At 43.8% G+C, this 19,656-nt stretch overlaps 1 protein-coding gene across 20 annotated transcripts in view; it reads right to left on the reverse strand.

The window, feature by feature from the left end:
• The window catches only part of TIAM1 (TIAM Rac1 associated GEF 1), a 424,375-nt gene that overhangs the window by 67,666 nt on the left and 337,053 nt on the right, over positions 1 to 19,656 (reverse strand). For all 20 annotated transcript variants that reach the window (XR_010318722.1, XM_064273167.1, XM_064273165.1 and 17 more), the window contains 2 exons: positions 13,504 to 13,585; positions 5,312 to 5,398 (listed from right to left, as the gene is read on the reverse strand). Coding sequence is in view for 19 of the 20 variants with exons in the window: in XM_064273167.1 (XP_064129237.1) it covers positions 5,312 to 5,398; positions 13,504 to 13,585 (169 nt within the window). In the remaining variant the exon portion in view is untranslated. The remainder of the gene's footprint in view (positions 1 to 5,311; positions 5,399 to 13,503; positions 13,586 to 19,656) is intronic.

The following is a 19,656-nucleotide window of genomic DNA, read 5'->3' on the forward strand; positions in this document are numbered from 1 at the left end:
GAGTGGCACCTTATAAAAGAGAAGGACAAACAGGAAAACAGTCACACGTGATGAAGGAGGCAGCTGCATCTACCATCAGCAGAGGGACACCAAGGACTGCCTGCAGTCGCCAGAAGCTAGAAGAGAAGCCTGGAGCAACTCTTACTCAAAGCCCTCAGAAGGAATCCACCTGGACGATAACCCTAAACTTGGGCTTCAGTAAAGCCTCCAGAACTGTGAGAAAATGTTTGTCCTTTAAAGCCACCCACTTTGTATTTTGTTATGGCTGTCCTTAGACACTAACGCAGCCATGTATGGGCTCCATGATTGTGGGCATGTGACTGCATCTTTGTCAGCCTCAGTTTCCTCACATGTAAGAGGAATAATGGGTTAAATGAGGTTAAATAAAAGAACCCACGTAAAACTCTCAGCATTACACCTGACACATTGAAGATATTCAATAAACATGGTGCTCACAGTTAAAATCTGGTAGAAGAGAGAGAAAATTCTCTCTCTCAAACACATACGCAGCTCAGAAACGATTCCTGACAACTACAGTGAGAGCTGTGAAGCAGGTAAAAGTTGTGTGAGTTCCTTACCCTAAGGAATAACCTTTTCCTTCCCGTTTGAGAAGCCTTTTATCTTTGTGGACTTGTCTCCTTGCCAAGTCAACTGAACCCTCATTCCTAATGAACTGATCTAACCAAACTGAAATGAAAAGAACGTAAAAGCAGCCCCGTCACAGGGTGCTGTGTATATTTGGGGCCTCTCTGCCACCACGTAAGGGGTCATGTCGTCAGTTCAGGAGGTGTAAGGCTATCCGAGTAAGTCAAACCTCGCCTCACTTCAGATGAACTCCCACGTCACTCTGGAGACTGGCTGAAGGGCCTCGTTTCCTCACTTGGGAAAATACTCATGACTTGGTAGTGATGGTGGCGGTGGGGAGGTAACAAATATCTCCCTTCCAACAGGAATCTAAGACCAAAATATAGAAACGGGCAACTATCTGGGACCTACTGGCATGCTCTAGCACTTAAATAGGGCAGCAGTGACGAGGAAAGGAAGGGCTATGTGAGAGAGGGTTGCAAGAGATGAGGTAAAAAAAAGTGGGTGCAAACAAGATCATGTAGGACCCATTACTCGCAGTAGGCACAAATGGTTTGCACTTGGCTGAAAACCAGAAAGTTGGCATTTCAAGTCCAGCCAGTAGCACCTCGGAAGAAAGGCCTAGCAATCTATTTCTGGAAGGTTACATCCATTGAAAACCCCATGGAGCACAGTTCTACTCTGACTTACATAAGGCTGTCATGAGTTGGAATCAACTCAAAGGCTTCAAGTTCGTTTCTCCTTTTTTTTTTTTTAATCACCCATAGTTAGTGACTCGGACTAGACCCTGCACCAGGGTTGCTCAACCTCAACCCTGTGGACACTTTGGGTTGGATAATTCTTTGGTGGGGAAGGTGTCATCTGTACTGTGGGATGTATAGCAGGATCCTTGGCCTGAACCTACTAGATGCCAGTAGCATCTCCCACTCGTGACAGGGAAGAGGGGACAAAATGGCCCTGGTTGAGAACAACTGTTGAAAATCCAATGGGAATCCCTTCAAGGGACTTAATCAGAAGTTTGACATAATCTGACCCAAGCTGCACAAAGCTCACCCTAGCTGCTAGTGTGAGCATACACTGAATCAGATATGCAATAAAGCAAGTCACATGAAGAAGAGGTGAATTTAAAGGGTTTGGTAAACCAATGCAGTAAATACAAGTTTGCCACATGACTTCCTTAACATAAAAAAATCTTAATGTCTAAGATTAAGAAGGAAAAGCAAATGAAATGAGATTATCTTTGCTCAAGACCCAAAACACAGTTAGACTGTGGGAGGAAAGATCCACTTTCATTCACTCCATGTGGGACACTGGTCTTTCACCTGCAATCCCGATTTCAGCACTGCTTGTCATACACAGATTTGTAAAATTTAAAAATGCGAGAAGGAGAATCGTGGGCAAGATGGTACAGAGAGCTGGATATACAGTTATCTGAGCAAGTTTCCACAAAGAACATTCACCTACAGGTCAGGGTGCAAATTGTCTAGAGCAGAGTGGCACATGACTTTCTCGACCTGGTGTGCAGCTATTGGTAGAAAATTTAGATGACAGCAAAGAAAATGCCTGATCCCAACTGTTCTGAATTGAATAAAACCCATTGCCGTCCAGTCAATTCCAACTCATAATGACCCTACAGAACATAGTAGAACTGCCCCATAGATTTTCCAAGGTGCTGCTGGTGGATTCAAACTGCCAACCTTTAGGTTAGCAGCGGAGCTCTTAACCGCTATGTCACCAGGGCTTCACTGGATTGAATAGTGTCCCACTAAAACTCACGTCCACCTGGAACCTCAGAATGTGACCTTATCTGGAAATACGGTCTTTGCAAATATAATTAGTTGAGATGGCGTCATACTAAATTGAGATAGACCCTAAGCCAATGAATCACGTCTTTATAAAAGAAAAGAAAGGAAGTTGAGGACACAAACCCACAGACACACAGGGAAAAAGGCCAAACAGAAGCAGGGCCTGGAGTGATGCAGCTATAGGCTAAGGAACACCAACGACTGCCAGCAAAACCAGAAGCCAAGAGAGAGGCTGGAACAGATTCTCCCCTAGAGCCTTCAGAGCTTGCCAACACCCCAACATTGGACTTAAGAACAGTGAGACAATACATCTCTGTTGTTCTAAGCCATTCAGTTTGTGGTAATTTGTTATATGGCAATCCTAGGAAATGAATACACCAACCTCAGATGTCTCCAAGAGCAGAAGGATGGGAGTAGAACAATGGACCAAAACAAACATGCCCAAATTAAACAGAGATAAAGCATGTAGGTTCCACAAGTACAGCCAACACGAGATCCAACTAATAGCAGTCTACATGTGCAGAGGGCCAGGTAAAGCCAGAACCTGGGGACTGCCCATCAGCTCATGACAAGCAAAAAGCCATATATGCAGCTAACAAAAATAAGCAAATAAAAACCAAACTTAGGCTGGACTAATGCAAACAGATTACTCAGATCCAGCTACAGGTTGGAGGTTGGAATCTACTCGGAGGTACCTTGAAAAAGAGGCCTGTGGATCTGCTTTTGAAAAATCAGCCACTAAAAATCCCATGGAGCACAGTTCTACTCTGACACACATGGGGCTGCCATGAACCGGAGTCAACACAACAGCAACTGGTTTAGGTATTGCCCCTCTAGACTCTCCCTGGTCCTACCATATTCTGGCCATTTTCAGAGGGGCAAGGGCACCCTGACCATATCCAGAGAGTAATGACCAGAGTTGGTTCTACAATCAAATGAATTACTGAAGGAACGTGGAAGTGTTGAACCTGCAAAAGACTTAGCAGTTGAAATACAATGATGTCAAAGGCTGGCTACAAAGAACTGGGAGAACCTAGACCAGTGAATGGAAGGTGAAGAAGGAGGATTTTTTATAACCAGAGATCCCCCCCAAAGAGGCTGTATGGCCCACAGTGAGCTCTGTTGCCAGGGAGTGTTCAACTGGAGCCTAGATTTGCTATAAAACACCACCAGACCCTTTCCTGACACTGCCTTCTAGGTGCCAGGCATTTTAATGGCCTTCATGATACCAGGGGACAAGATGAACATTACTCCTGCATCTGCAGAGTGTTGTAAGATGTAAGTGGGCTGGAGCAGATGACTGCTAGTGTTCATCTAATGCCAGGTTCTCAGACTCAAACAGCTAAGACAGGATGTGACTGAAACCGTGGTGGCAGAGTTTCCCCGCCCCCATGCCACGCTGACTGGCACACTCATTTTGCCGAAAGAGATAAAAATCAGTCTTTAGGTTTGAAAGGGAATAAATCCCATCAGCTCTATTGGCTGAGAGCTCAGTGAATATGTCAGACTCTGGCCTCTGGGCTGCCTTTGGCCAAGACAGCAAGGAAGGAAAGTCCCTCTCACTACAGTCCACGATGGAGGCATTGCTGCGACTTTACTTCCCCTTCGTCATTTCTGCGCGTGGCCCAGTCTGCTGGTTGCGCTTCTCCAATGTTTACAGGTGATGTAACCTGCACGGGTGGCTCGTGGGCCAGGAACCACCCAGAGCTAAGCTGTAGCGGGACATGGAAGGAGGTGAAAGAGGGTGGCATTCCACCATTTTCCTGGCTGTGTCACTCAGCGGTCCCTAACAGAGACAAGGTACAATGCCCAAGCACAACAACCAGACGCCTTGGTCTTTTATACTGAACAGGTATAATCTTACCCCTGCCTGCATGAAACCAAACCCGGCAGCAAGAAGAATGAAAGAAAGGCTTCAAACGCACCTTCGCTTCCTTCTTCTTGCTGTGGGATTTAGTTTCGTCCAGTCCAGGCAGTGGTGAAATAATGCCTACTGAGAGGAGTGGGTTGAATTAAAAAAAAAAAAAAAATACTGTCATCGAGTCAGTTCTGACTCGTAGTGACCCTATAGGACAGAGTAGAACTGCCCCCGTAGGGTTTCTAAGGAGCAGCTAGTGTATTTGAACTGCCAACCTTTCGGTTAGCAGCTGAGCCCTTAACCACTGCACCCCCAGGGCTCCTATGGGTTAAATAGTATCCTCTCAAAATTCATGCCCACCTGGAACATCAGAAAGTGACCTTATTTGGAAATACGGCCCTTGCAGATGTAATTACGTTAAGGTGAGATCATACTAGATTTCAGGTGAGCCCTAAATCCAATGGCTGGTATCCCCATAAGAGGGCCATGTACAATGGACTACAGAGAGTCAGGGTTCCCCAAGCAGCTCAGAATGCACCAGGGGTTCATGGAGGGCATAGCAGGGACCAGCCCTCTCCTGAACCTCTCAGTCCTCAACTTACACAAAAATTCCCTCGTGAATAGAAGCAACTGAACATCTGTCTTGAAGAAGCTTTGCAGACTTGGGTGATGGCCAATGTCAGATTTGACCAGTGTGAACCAAAGCACAGAGGGGTCTTCCCAAATGTTCTGCTCCAGGAAGCCCTCCAAGACCTCCATATCAAACTAGAAGGTGGGGAAGGGTAATCTCTTATGATCAGAATGGAATTTCCAGCCAGCTCCATATAAATGGGCTCAGAATCAGATTTAATTGGTTTGAGAACATCCAAGACTTTGACACTTCTTGCTTACCTGAGTTTACTAAATAAAGTCCATGTGAAGGGTTTTCAGTGTCTTCACACGTTTCAGTATCTTAACATACGAACCCTTTCTGCTTGTCTGTCTCATCCACCAACTAGAGAGACCTCCAGAAGAGAATTTAAGAGAGACAGACCAACAGACACAGAGACATTCGTTGATTTACCATTCTTCGAAGCTAAACCAGTTTCCTTCACACTGTTCACGTAGAGCCTTCGGACACCATCTTCTTCCACAGAAGAAAGTGAAAACCCTATGAAACACAAAGACAGAATGGTCGAGCTTGTACCATGTGAGCCTGTAGCACATAGCAGGAAGTGCCTGCTGTGAACCCAGTATGTTCAATGTTTTGGTTATAGTTTGAAGCTATTGTTTTTCCTGGTTCATACTGTCTTACAAAACAACAATGTATTTTTAGATCAGTCTTAAAGAAGTCACTACTTGTAAAAACAAACCTTGTTGGGTACATCTACCTGGATTATTTTTTATACCTATTAATTCAAATGGAAAGAAATTATTTTGTTTTGTCCAACTTCCTGGTAAATGCCATAGTTTTGCTCTTTCTATAACCTCCTCCACCGCACAGGGCAGGAAGATGGGTCCCCTAGACTTTTTTCAGCCAACTTCTGTCCTACAATATATTACAACTGCTTGGTGTGTGTGTTGCTAGATGGACGCTGCTTTGATTTTTTAAGAACAATCTGCACCCAGGGGTCAGTAGCTTTTCATATTACAAATCCCATTTTATTGAAACTGACTGATTTCACAGCTCTACTAATATCTGCTTATAAGACTATCCTATACTTGCCTGGGCTCCCAGAGTTCAAACCTCACTTTTCAGCAAGGAGGCAGAACAAGACCCAGAGGTACTAAGTGGCTTAGGGAACAAAGGTGTTTCCATTCCCATGGCTACAAGCCCTGTTCACCTCTGTTTCTAGACAGTCTCGTGTCAAAGTCTTCCCTAGTCAATCAGCAGAATGTCCCCACCATTACCTACTTTCCTGCTGGACAAAAGCACCTCGGCAGACACTCCTAGAAGGGCAACGGGAATAAATGCAATTGTAAAGAGCTGACAGAATTTCAGCTCTGGGAGAAAAGAATCCCGTAATACAGACACCTGTCTTACTGCTGAGGGCAGAAGAAACAGTATGATTTAAAAAAAATAAAGCAGCAAACCACAACAAAACAAAACATTTCATCACAGGACTGGTTGGGTCCCAGGGAGTCACTGAGACTTTTCAGGCCATGTCACAATGAGTACATGTTTTCACTGCTGTTGTTGCTTAGTTCACAGGACCAGGAAATGGATAAGCTCACGTTGGTAAAACTGCCAACTGCCATCACCCACTACGCTGCCCTCACTCCCTGCGACGGGGAGAAACACAGGCCACCCTGTGGACTTTCCAGAGCCTTCATTTTACTCTCTTGTTCTGAATTCCATTTAGCATGAACATTCTTTCAACAATGCTTCTAACTTTGCAGATTAAGTTTCAAGAAACTCTGCTCAAATAAAAATATTTTTAAGTAAGAATCATTTAAGTGACATTAGCCCCTAACAGGTGGATTTACCAGCGTTTCAGCAGAGAATTTTTTTTTTTTCTTTTATCTGTTACAAAACAGTAAGACACAGAGGCAAAGGCTATGTCAGTGAGAAAGAATGGCCAGGAGTTATCAAAATAGAAGGGTTTCCTTTCTGAAATACTACCATTCCACAACATTCTGGGCTTGACTAAAAGGTGAAGGAGACACAATGTGTGGACAGCCAGCCACAAGTCATCATAAGCCAAAGTCAATGGAAATGGCTCTGTCATGGATTGAATTGTGTCCCCTAAAAATGTGTGTCAACTTGGCTAGGCTATAAATTCCCAGTATTGTGCAGTTGTCCACCATTTTGTGATCTGATGTGACTATCCTGTATTATAAATCCTAGGCTCTATGATGTTAATAAGGCAGGATTAGAGATAGGTATGTTAATAAGGCAGGACTCAGTCTGCAGGATTAGGTTATATCTTGAGTCAATCTCTTTTGAGATATAAAAAAGAGAAGCCAGCAGAGAGGAGAGGGACCTTATGCCACCAAGAAAGTGACATGGGGAACTGAGCGCGTCCTTTGGACCTGAGGCCCCTGCGCTGAGAAGCTCCCAGTGCAGGGGAAGACTGATGACAAGGACCTTCCCCAAGAGCCAACTTGGAGAGACAAAGCCTTCCCCTGGAGCTGGCACCCTGAATTCGGACCTCTAGCCTCCTAGACCACAAGAGAAAAACTTCTTTTGTTGAAGCCATCCACTTGTGCTATTTCTGTTACAGCAGCTCTACAAACTAAGACGGGGTTCATTTGCCTCTTCCTTTTTTGTGTGCTCGTTCTTAATAATCAAAAGCGAATGAAAACACAAAGCGCTGGCGAAGATGTGGAAGGACTGGAACCCTCCTCCACTCCTGGTGGGGATGTAAAGAGTGCAGCCGCTGTGGAAAACAGCTTGGCAGTTCCTCAAAAAATTAAACAGAATTACCATAGGACCCAGAAATTCCACTCATAGGTATATCCCCAAAAACTGAAAAGTAGGGACTCAAACAGATACTTGTATACCCGTGTTCACTGCAGCATTCTTTATAAGAGCCAAAAGGTGGAAACAACCCAAATGTCCATCAACAGACAAATGAATAAACAAAACGTGGTATAGACATACAATGGAATCTCATTCAGCCATAACGAGAAATGAAGTGCTGATACATGTGACGACATGGATGAACCTTGGAAACGTGCTGCTCAGTGAAACAGGGCAGACTCAAAATGACAAACACTGTATGACTTCACTTACGTAAAACATCTAGGCCAGGAAATGCAGGATGACGAGTTGGTCAGTGGTTAGAGGGGATGGGTGGGGGCAGTGGGAAGTTACTGCTAGTTTTGGTTTGTTTTAAATAAAAATAAAAAAGAAATAAACGAAGGAAGGAGGAAGCCACTCAGTCTAATGACTGTAACTGATTACACAATCTGCACTGGGCATCTGGGTGCAAAGTATGAGTGCAATAAACAGATGTGACTTCTCATCTCCCCAGTAGGAGAGAGGACTGAAGAAAGAATGATGGCAAGAGGCTCCTCTCTGAAGACCACTCAATGACACATTAGGTTTGCACTAGGATTCCCACTGGACAACAGCCATCTAGGGTCACGGAGACACTGGTTCCTTTCTGTGCGCAAAAAAGACTGTTCTCCCCCCAATCTGCTGTGCACTATTGTGGGGGCTGAGAGTCCCCAAGGGGCAGCTTCCAATTCAAGCTGACAGTAATCTGCACACTGGGGGTAAAAAAGAACTACAAACATACCCTACATTAACAAATACAAAGAAAACATCCTGGAGCTGGATTTTTTTTTCTTTTTTTTAAGATAAATGAAGAACATAATGATTTTCACAGGTCATCTGCAAAGTCAGAATGGTTTTTTTCTTTGAAGTAGGAAACGCAACATTCCAACTCCCAGCAAACAAATCGAATGTAGTCCAAAATTACTGCCAACGGGGGCAGAGGGAAGTCATCCGACATAAACCCAATGTATCCACTCAACCAGGCTTTAGATACAGAGGTGAAAGTACTGTGAGTGCCCACAGGAAAAATGATCATGACGATGAAGGAAGTGATGAAAACTCACCGAAGAAACCATGACCAAACTGCTATGATAAACCAGCAGAATATCCTCCATACTGACATTAACGGTCAAAAAGAAATCATGACGACAACAGATAAGAGTGTCCAGAAAACAGTGAAGATTCAGAACATGGGACAAGTGCAGATAACTGTGACCAAAAACACCATCGTGTAAGAAGTCCCCAGAGAAAGAGGGGTTCTCACTAAAATAAAGTAGCTGCGATAATGCACCCCTCCACTCCAAGGCCGCCTAGGGGATCATCCTTAGCGGACCACAGGTCTATCTGAATTGTTTCAGATTCCGAAGGGTTGAATGCTGCATGTATCAAAAAGAAGACATTTCAATGACACACAGGGATGACGGACAGTTAGCTATCCCCTGCTGTATAACAAATGCCCATAAGCTCAGTGGCTTACAACCACACCGATGTGTACTATGTCACAGTTCCTACAGGTCAGAAGTCTAGCCACAGCCTAGACGGGTCCCCAGGCTCAGAGTCTCTCACAGGCTGCAATCAGGGTGTCAGCCAGAGCTGCAGTCTCATCTCTGGGCTGAACTGGGGAATATCTGAGTTAATTCTGACAGTAAGGACTAAGAATTACCGAGCCAGCGTAGGAAGAGGGGCCGGGCTAGAAAACAACAGAGAGAAATTAGGCACGTGTTAAATCTTTAAATGTGTTCAGTTGGAAACTTAAGTCATATTTTCCTCCCTGAAATGTTTCAAAACAAAAAACAGCACTTGGGTCTGCAGGGCCCTGTGGGTTTTTGCGTGTGTTTGTGTGCGTGTGTGTGTGGTATGCTAATAACCTGGACGTGGACTGAACTCAATATATACCAGGAAGCACGCTTAGAAAAGCGCTAGCGTTATAGATGTTGTTGTCAGATGTCATGGAGTCGATTTCCACTGAGAGCGACCCCGTGTGGCAGAGTAGAATTGCCCCATAGGGTTTTCTAGGCTGTAATCTTTACCGGAACAGAATCGCCAGGTCTTTCTCCCACTGAGCCACTCGGTAGGTGGGTTCTAACCATCAGTCTTTCAGTTAGCAGAAAAGTGCTTAATCGTTGTGTCACCAGGGCTTCTTAATATTAGCTATAAATAGACTGAATTTAGAACCCTCGGTAGCTTTTGAGGTCAGAGGCAGCCAGGTCTCCCAGGACTGGGGGACTACTCAGTCCCCTCAGTGAATATGCTGTCGGACCACCTAATGCCAACATGAACCTGGGCACTGGGAAGAAGGGGTTTGACTTGGTTTACTAGTGGTGCACAGCGGGGTTTTCCACATGGGAGTCCAGGACTGTACAAACTGAGTACCTGACAGTGAGGACAGAAATGGAGATCACGCACCAAGGACCTTTTACGGCAATGTGACGTTGTCAGGATATCCAACAGCACAGGTGATCCATAACAGGTTGGAAATTAAAAACAAAACAACACCTCCTTCACCTCAGAAAGTGTGAGAACTGTTTACAACATAGGCAGTCCTCCAGTTACGAACAAGATCCCTTCTTGAGTCTGCGTTTAAGTTGAATTTGTAGGTAAATTGTACCAGGCACACGCAGTTCTTATTTAGTGTCAGTTAGTCTAATGTTTGTCTTAGTATATGGTATGTATTTTACCTTTCTGTGCATACAGAACACTTAAGAAACACTCCCAAACCGTGCAACGTTTTCATGAGCTTCACAAAGTGGGATGTGCATTTGTTATTGTGAACCACTATATGTATTTAACTCAAACTTTTTATACAGTGGGCATTATGGCAGTCCATTCTTAAGTACGAGTTGTCCGTAGTCAGACGTTCGTAACCCGGACTGCCTGCAGTCTCTAGGCTGAGGCTCTGTCCTCCGTTTAACACCCTCAGTGTGCAAATGTAAATGGTTTCTGTGAGCAGTCCAATCACTCCACTGAAGAATACAGCGATTATACACTCAGTTGCTATTTCTGAGTCCAAAACCCACTCAGCCTTAGAACTGGATCCCAAGAGCTCTAAAATTCAGCCTGCTCCAGCTACCGTCTACCGGAACCAGGTAACCACTTGCTGTGCAGTTGTCTCTGACTCCCGATGACCCCCATGTGTATGAGTAGAACTCTGCTCCACAGGATTTTCAATGGCTAATTTTTTTAAAGGAGATCACCAGGCCTTTCTTCTGAGGAACATCTGGATGGACTTGAACCTCCAGCCAGCATGAGAGTGCATTAGCCATTTGCACCACCCAGGGACTCCTGTTACTAGCTAGAATTTACCCTTATTCAACAGATATTAAGTAATAAAAAGAAAACAGGAATGGTCCTGGAGCTTTTTACTCTGGAAGATACAGGCTCTTATTTATACCACTGCTACCAAAAAAAAGCAGGGCTTAATTACTGAGGTCACGCTTCTGCTGTGGAATAAGCCTTTCATAAACATTTATCCCTTGCCATCAAAAATATCGTCTGGCTTTATGATGTCTTCAGTTTCAAGGTCAAGAAGTAAGCAGCATGAAGGTGCAATGTAAGTAGGTAGGGGTTCAAAATTAGGTTCTCTTCATTAGACTCTAACAGCCTAGTGGGCATTACGAGATGAAGACTGTTGCCTGTAGGAGGGGGTGCAGAAGGAATATGAAGTCCCACTGCTCTGTAAAGCTTTTCGAGAACTTCAGAGGCTGAAGAGCTGAGTCATCTCATCCAGAGAAATCTAAGGGAGCACACGCAGTGTCCTTTATGTCTTTTCCCCAGACGCTTCTGGCACACAGTAGGGCTGTACTTCTCTGCCCCTGGGGGTAGGTGTGGCCGTGTGACTTGCTTTGCCCAGTGAACTGCGAGTGACCTAGCAGCTGACTGGCCACAGCCTCCCTTCTCTGCAAAGTGACAGACAAGGACCCAGGCAGCACAGCTGGGTCCTGGAGTGAGAACAACACAGAGAAAGCTCTCCAGGAAACCCAGGGTCTTTGGTGTCTTAGTATCCCTGTAACAGCAACCACAAGTAGGTGATTTAACAGACAAACTTATTTTCTCACAGTTCAGGAGGCTGGAAGTCCGAACTCATGACACTGGCTCTAAGGGAAGGCTCTCTCTGTGTTGGCTCAAGGGAAATCTTTGTGTCAGCCTCTCTAGCTCGGGCATTTCTCCATGCCTTGGTGATCTGTACTTGAGACATAGATCTTTGCTTGTCTCTGTGCCTAACATGCTTTCTGTACCTCAAAAAAGGTTAAAGGCACACCCTACACTGATACGGCCTCATTAACATAACAAAGAAACCCCTATTCCCAAATGGGATTGCATCCACAGGCATTAAAAAAAAAGAAAAACCCGGTGCCGACAAGTCAATTCTGACTCATAGCAACCCTATAGGACTGAGTAGAACTGTCACATAGGGTTTCCAAGGAGCACCTGGTGAATTCAAACTGCCAACCTTTTGGTTAGCAGCCATAGCTCTTAACCACTATGCCACCAGGGTTTCCATCCACAGGTATACAGGTTAGCATTCCAACACATATTTTTGGAGGACACAATTCAATCCATAACATCCACAATGGACACACTGCAAGTATCAGAAATAAATTTGTTTTGAGCCTTTGAGCTTTGAGGCTCTTTGTTACCTCAGCTTAACCTCACCTCTCCTGACTAATACAGCGTAATATGGATTTCCCTACTTCATTTTACTGAAGCACCAATTCTATTTGTGTTAAGTTGTTCAGTGTAATGCTAAGGAGACTAGTTTTCAACCTATGAAAAGGAGTATAGATTTATCTGTGCCAGAATATAGACACCCGTGTTGAAAAGACTTAGTATTGCAGGCCTGACTGCTATCCTTTAAAAGTCCTGCATACAAGGTTGGCTTTTGGCTATTTTCTGGGAACTTAGATTTTGGGAGGGTTCCCATCACCCTAACTGATAAGGGTGGTTTACTTCACCTAAACTGTTTGTACAAACACTGTGATTTATGGGAACACTTACTCTCCTCTGGGAGTTTGGAATTTTGGTACATGAGAGGCAGGGGCTGCCTAGGTGACCAACTTCCAGTAAAAACCCTGGGCACCGAGTCTTCCACAAGCTTCCCTGGTAGACAGCATTTCACAAGTGTTGTCACAACAGGAATTAAGCATGTCCTATCTGACTCCACTGGGAGCGGATTTGTGGAGGCGTGCGCCTGGTTTCCTCTGGACATCGCCATGCACCCTTTCCCTTTGCTGACTTTGGTCTGTACCCTTCCACGGGGATATTACAGCCGTGAGGACGACTGTTTCTCCGAGTCCCGCAAATCCTCAGACAGAGCTGGGATCCACTCGACAGCAACTGGTTAGGGTTTTGGGTTTTTTTGCGGGGAGGAGTCCTCCTTATGACTCAGCAAATCTGGGAGTGGTCGTGGGCACCCCAGGTGCAACACCAAAATAATTTCCTTCAACATTACTTTGAGTTGGCGGGAACAATGCGTATGTTCACTAACGTATAAGATAATTCAAAATGATTTGCTCCTAATATATCTATTTGCTTTCTATGACAGTAAAACACCAATAGCTAAAGTTACGAAATTCAAGGCCAAACCCTCATTGTACACAGGGCTAACACCTCTTTTTTACTAATCTGGCTACTCTGCAGGGCACAGAAGGCAGCCAAGCTATCTGTTTAAATAGGCCCCAGAGGCATTTTACCGAATTGTAAATAAGTGCATGTTTACACAGGAATTGCTTTGACTTGAAACACAAACACCAAAGAGGGAAGAAAAATAAACGTACCATAATTATCAGCCACTGTATCTGACTTCTCAATCTGGATGTTCTGTGTGACTTTTGGACAAATTTCAATTTCTTTGTATAGCTGAAAATTACAAAGAGGAGTCTAATTAGGATTTCATTATAAATAGTGTAATCATTATGGTCATCGTTTTGTAAAGCGATTTGTTCACAACTGATACTTGAATGCGAATTTTCATCACATCCCAGCCTTTTTATTGAGCTGAACCCATGAAGAGTCAAAAATAGAAACATGCAGCTCACACTGCAAAATTAGCTATAGTTCTAGTTTATAAATAGCCCCAACATCACTCTTTGTGTGTCTTTTCCCACCTTATCTTCATCCGAGACCTGAAAAATAACCCCAAAGTAAAGGAAAATCTCAGCCAGCGAGCAAAAAATAAATTACTAAAATCAAGAAGAGGTTATAAAGATTTTGACATAGGATTCATGGAAATAAAAATCTCTGGGCTTCATTCTTTTCTGTTCACATACCAAAAAGTTCATTGTAGTACCAATAAAAAACCGAAAACCAAACCCACTGCCATGAAGCTGATTCCAACTCAGAGCAACCCTATAAGACAGATCGGAACTGCCCCATAGAGTTTCCAAGGGGTGGCTGGTGGATTTGAACTTAGCCACTGCGCCACCAGGGCTCCAGGTGGTACAAATAGATAGAAACAAATTATAGCATTGAAGCAGACCAATAGCTTATTTAGATTGAGAATATTCTCTCTTAGCCACTGGATTGTACCAACTTAGCTAGAAAACATAAATACACCAATTAATCAACCTTCTAGAAACCCAAGAAGCCTAGGAACACCAAGATAATAGATCAATGTGTACTTCACATATAAGAAATTTATAGTTCAAAATTTTGTAATTGAATTGAATTTTCACATATCTGGACCTATCATTGTCAAGACAATAATTTAGGAAGTTTTTACCATTCGTCCTTATCCCTCACACTGACCGTAAGAGGCCACTGTGATCTCCATTTTACACATAAAGAGAACAAGGTCAGCACTTTGAATCTACCAGCAGCCCCTTGGAAACCTTACAGCGCTGTGCTGCTCTGTCCTAAAGGGTCGCTATGAGTTAGTCGGAATCGATTTGACCGCAACACGTTTTAAGGTCACAAGGCCATTATGGGCAGAGCTGGAAAGGGACTCCAGGCCTCACTGCTGGCTCCAAAGCCACAGCTCCTTTGAGGACATTGCAATGCCTCCCAGACCACCTGGGGTGGGGAGGGACTCACACCTGTTGCTGTAGAGTAGATTCTGACTCATGATGACCCCGGGTGTTACCTTGTGAGACTGAGCTCCACAGGATTTTCTTGGTGTAGTCTTTTAGAGAAGCAGATCGCCAGGCATTTCTTCCACGGTGCCAACTGGGTGGGTTTGAACCGTCAACCTTTAGTTGAGCGAAAACTGTGTGCGCCACCCTGGGACCGCTGGTGGCACTCAGGGATACCAAAATAAAGGGAACCAACCTTCTTAGGTAAGTAAGCCAAAGGCCATTTCCAAAATTTACAATAAAAAAAATCCCAAAACTAATAAATGTATCAAAGGCTAACTTAATTTTCTTCAGGCACTTGAGGGGTGGGAAAGGTGAGTAAAATTGCTTAGGATGGAGAAGCCTGGAAACCAGGCTGCTGCAGGAATGCCAAAGGGGGGAGGGGTGTGCTTAGGAATGTTAGACAGCCAAGGCCCTCCGGAACACCCTGCTCTAAAGCCCCTTCCAAACACACTGTGGCGTAACTGAATGATGTTTTATTTTTATGCTTCAGAAAATTTTCACACAAATAAATTCCCAAATTAGAAGATACCGGTTATACTGACTTATTCAGAAAATATGGCCATCAAAATTTTAAGTACCAAATACAATAAAGTTTCTGATATACTTCTTCATGGCACAGACTGCTCAAAAAATTTTTGTCAAATGTGTTGCTCACTTCAACTTACCTGGAACCTTAGTTTTTTTTTTTTTCCCACAAATTTCCCTGAAAATCAACCACTTCCCCCAGGTGGCAGTATATCACTGTTCATTCTAATGAAGTCCCCACAGTTCCACCCAGTTTTCCAAAGATCCAGTGGGTATATGGCTTTCTCAACAGTCTTTGCTAATCCTACTTCTAGGGCATCGCTGGAAGTCAGAACCCACTCAACAGCACTTTAACAACAACAATGCTACTTCCTACTTTTCTTCGTAATTTGTGGGACAACCTTCATGTCTCTTACCAGTCTCAGACCATAACTTGTCATCTGGACAGGTCCCTTACCCACAAAGTCCTTTCTTGGGCTGGTTAGACCAATGCCAAGTTTAGTAAACAGCACTAATAAAATCTGTATATTTTCAAAAAAGGTCTGTGCCTGAAGACATAACTTTTAAGTAATTATTTTACGTGTTTTTGGTAAAACCTTACATAGCAAATTGGGTTCCAATTTGACAGTTTCTATACAAACTGTTCAGTGATATTGTTGTTAGGTGCAGTTGAGTTGGTTCCGACTCATAGCGACTCTACGCGCAAAAGAACGAAACACTGCCCTGTCCTGCGCCATCCTTACAATCATTATGCTTCAGCTCATTGTTGCAGTCACTGTGTCAATCCACCTTGTTGAGGGTCTTCCTCTTTTCCGCTGATCCTGTACTTTGCCAAGCATGATATCCTTCTCCAGGGACCGATCCCTCCTGACAACACGTACAAAGTATGTAAGACGCAGTCTTGCTATCCTTGCTTCTAAGGAGCATTCTGGCCGTACTACTTCCAAGACAGATTTGTTCGTTCTTTTGGCAGTCCATGGTATACTCAATATTCTTTGCCAACGCCACAATTAGTTACATTTTTCACAGTGTGTCAACATTCTTTTTAATTGCATTCTGGTTGTTCCGTTAAGACATATTTTTAATGCAACCACAATATCTAAAACTAGAAATTTTGAAATTTAGCACTTTTAAGCATAGTGGTCAAAGCAATCAACTGCTAACCAAAAGGTCAGCAGTTCAAAACCACCAGCGGTTCCTTGGGAGAAAGATGCGACAGTCTGCTTTCATAAAGATTACAGCCTTAGAAACCCTATGGGGTTGCTGTGAGTCATAATCAGCTTGACAGCAGTGAGTTTGGCTTTTTTTTTTTTTTTTTTAAATATATATCTATAAGTATCTTTGAGAATGAATTCTCACATACATTCTATTTCATTAAATCAATGACAATGTTTTCTCCTTCTCCAGATACCAGGTTAGACCATCAGACTAGAACCTACTTACCCTGAGTGATCACAACCATTTCTTATCTCGTTGCTTTGGACTGGCCTCTTCCAAGCCACCGACAGCTCTTGCCTCACTAGCCTCAAACCTGCTCCCTGTTTCTTCTTCTATGCCCTGTGGTCCACTGCCCACAGAGCAGCTGGAGTGAGCCTTAGGCAAAAGTCACATAATGTCCTTCCTCTCTCAAAGTTTTCCCTCTAACTTAAACATGTTAGCAGGACCTCCAAGACCCTACCAGCCCAGCGGCCTCATCCCCTCATCTTCCATACCCTCCCCCTTGCTGACCGTCCTGAAGTTGATCTTCCCGTCACCCCAAGTAAGCCACTCACACCCCCATGCCCACCCTGCACCAGGCCTCATACAGCATTGTACCTTCGGCCTATGTGATGGTTACTTTTATGTGTCAACATGGCTGGCTTATAGTCCGACCACCCATCTGTCAGGTTGTCGTACTGTGTGTGCATGTTGCTATGATGCTGGAGGATACGCCACAGGTATTTCAAATACCAACAGAATCACCCATGGTGGACAGGTTTTAGTGGAGCTTCCAGACTAAGACAGCCTAGGATGAAAGACTTGGTAATCTATTTCCAAAAATTAGCCAATGGAAATTCTATGGATCATGCAGAATATTGTTCAATATAGTACTGGAACATGAGTTCCCTAGGTTAGAATGCACTCAAAATACACATTGGCTGCAAAAACGAACTCAGGCATAACAATGATCTTGACGATGGTGTAAGACTGGGCAATGTTTCATTCTATTGCACATCAGGTCACCATGAATAGGGTGTGACTCAATGGCAACTAACAACATAAATCCACTACTGTTGAGTCACTTCCTACTCACAGCAGCACTATAGGGCAGAGGAGAGCTGCCACACAGGGTTTCCAAGGCTGTAATCTTTACAGAAGCCAACTGCCGCATCCCTAGGAGTGTCTGATGGATTCAAACTGCCGACCTTTTGGTTAGCAGCTGAATGCCTTCACCACTGCTCCACCAGAGCACCCAACAACAATGAGGTACCCAGTTATTTAACCAAACACTAACACAGGTGCTGCTGTGAAGGTATTTTGTAACATCTATAACTGACATTCCGTAAGGCAGACTACCCTAAATCACTTGTGTGAGGCTTCATCTAATCAGTTAAGGCCTTAAGAGCAAAATCTGAGGTTCCTTTAAGAAGAAATTCTGCATGAAGACTGCAGCACTAACTCCTGCCTCAACTTCCATGCTGCTAGTCTGAACTATGGATTTTGGACTGATCGGCCCCCACGATCGCATCAGCCAATTACCTGAAATAAATCTCTTCATATATCCCTATAACTACCTACCGACCTACACACACGTATGTATGTAGAAACAAACATATATCCTTAAAATCTCTCTCTACATATATACACACACACATATTGTATGTGTGAATGTATGTATGTGTATACACATATATATGCCACTGCCATCAAGTCGATTCTGACTAATAGTGACCCTATATGACAGAGTAGAACTGCCCAAAGGGTTTCCATGGCTGTAATCTTTATGGAAGCAGGCTGTCACATCCATCTCCCATGGACTAGCTGGTGAGTTTAAAGCAGTCGAGCGTTTTAACCACTGCATCACCAGGGCTCCATATATAAATTGTTGTTGTTAGGTGTAGTCCAGTCGGTTCTGACTCGTAACAACCCCATGCACAACAGAAACACTGCCCGGTCCTGTGTTATCCTCACAATTGTTGTTATGTTTGAGCCTACTGTTGCAGCCACTGTGTCAATTTATCTCATTGAGCGTCTTCCTCTTTTTCACTACCTTACCAAGCATGATGTCCTTCTCCAGGAACTGGTTCCTCCTGACAACATGTCCAAAGTACATGAGATGAAATCTCGCCATCCTCGCTTCCAAGGAGCACTCTGGCTGCACTTCTTCTAAGACAGACTTGTTCATTCTTCTGGTAGTCCACAATATATTCAATATTCTTCACCAACACCATAATCCAAAGGTATCAATTCTCCTTTGGTTTTCCTTATTCATTGTCCAGTTTTCACATGCATATGAGGCAACTGAAAATACCATGGCTTGAGTCAGGCACACCTTAGCCCTCAAAGTTGTATCTTTGCTTTCAAACACTTTAAAGAGGTCTTTTACAGCAAATTTGCCCAATGGCAGCATAGTGGCTTAAGCATTTGGCTGCTAACTAAAAGATCAGCAGTTTGGATCCATCAGCCATTCTTTGGAAACCCAGTGGGATAGTTCTATTCTGTCTTATAGAGGGTTGGGTTGTTTTTTTGTTTTTTGCCCAATGCAATGTGATGTTTGATTTCTTGACTGCTGCCTCCATGCATGTTGCTTGTAGATCCAAGTAAAATGAAATCCTTGACAACTTCAATATTTTCTTTGTTTATAATGATGCTGCTTATTGGTCTAGTTGTGAGGATTTTTGTTTTATGTTGAGGTGTACTCCATACTGAAGACTGTAGTCTTTGATCTTCATCAATAAGTGCTTCAAATCCTCTTCACTTTCAGCAAGCAAGGTTGTGTCATCTGCATATCAAAGGTTGTTGATGAGCCTTCCTCTAATCATACAGGTTCTTTGGAGGAGCCTTGGTGGCACACTGCTTAAATGGCTTGGCTGCTAACAGTAAAGTTGGCAGTTTGAACCCACCAGCTGCTCCACAGGAGAAAGATGTGGTGCTCTGCCTCCATAAAGATTACAGCCTTGGAAACCCTATAGGGCAGTTCTACTCTGTTCTACAGGGTCACTAGGAGTTGGAATTGACTTGATTGCAATGGGTTGGGTTTTTTTGGGTGGGGTGGGGGGTATAAACTCTTCTTCTTCAGAACCCTGACTGATATAATCTACAACGCTTTTCTCCAAAATCCCTCTATGACTC

The sequence above is a fragment of the Loxodonta africana genome, chromosome 20 (assembly GCF_030014295.1).
Source record: "Loxodonta africana isolate mLoxAfr1 chromosome 20, mLoxAfr1.hap2, whole genome shotgun sequence".
NCBI lineage: Eukaryota > Metazoa > Chordata > Mammalia > Proboscidea > Elephantidae > Loxodonta > Loxodonta africana.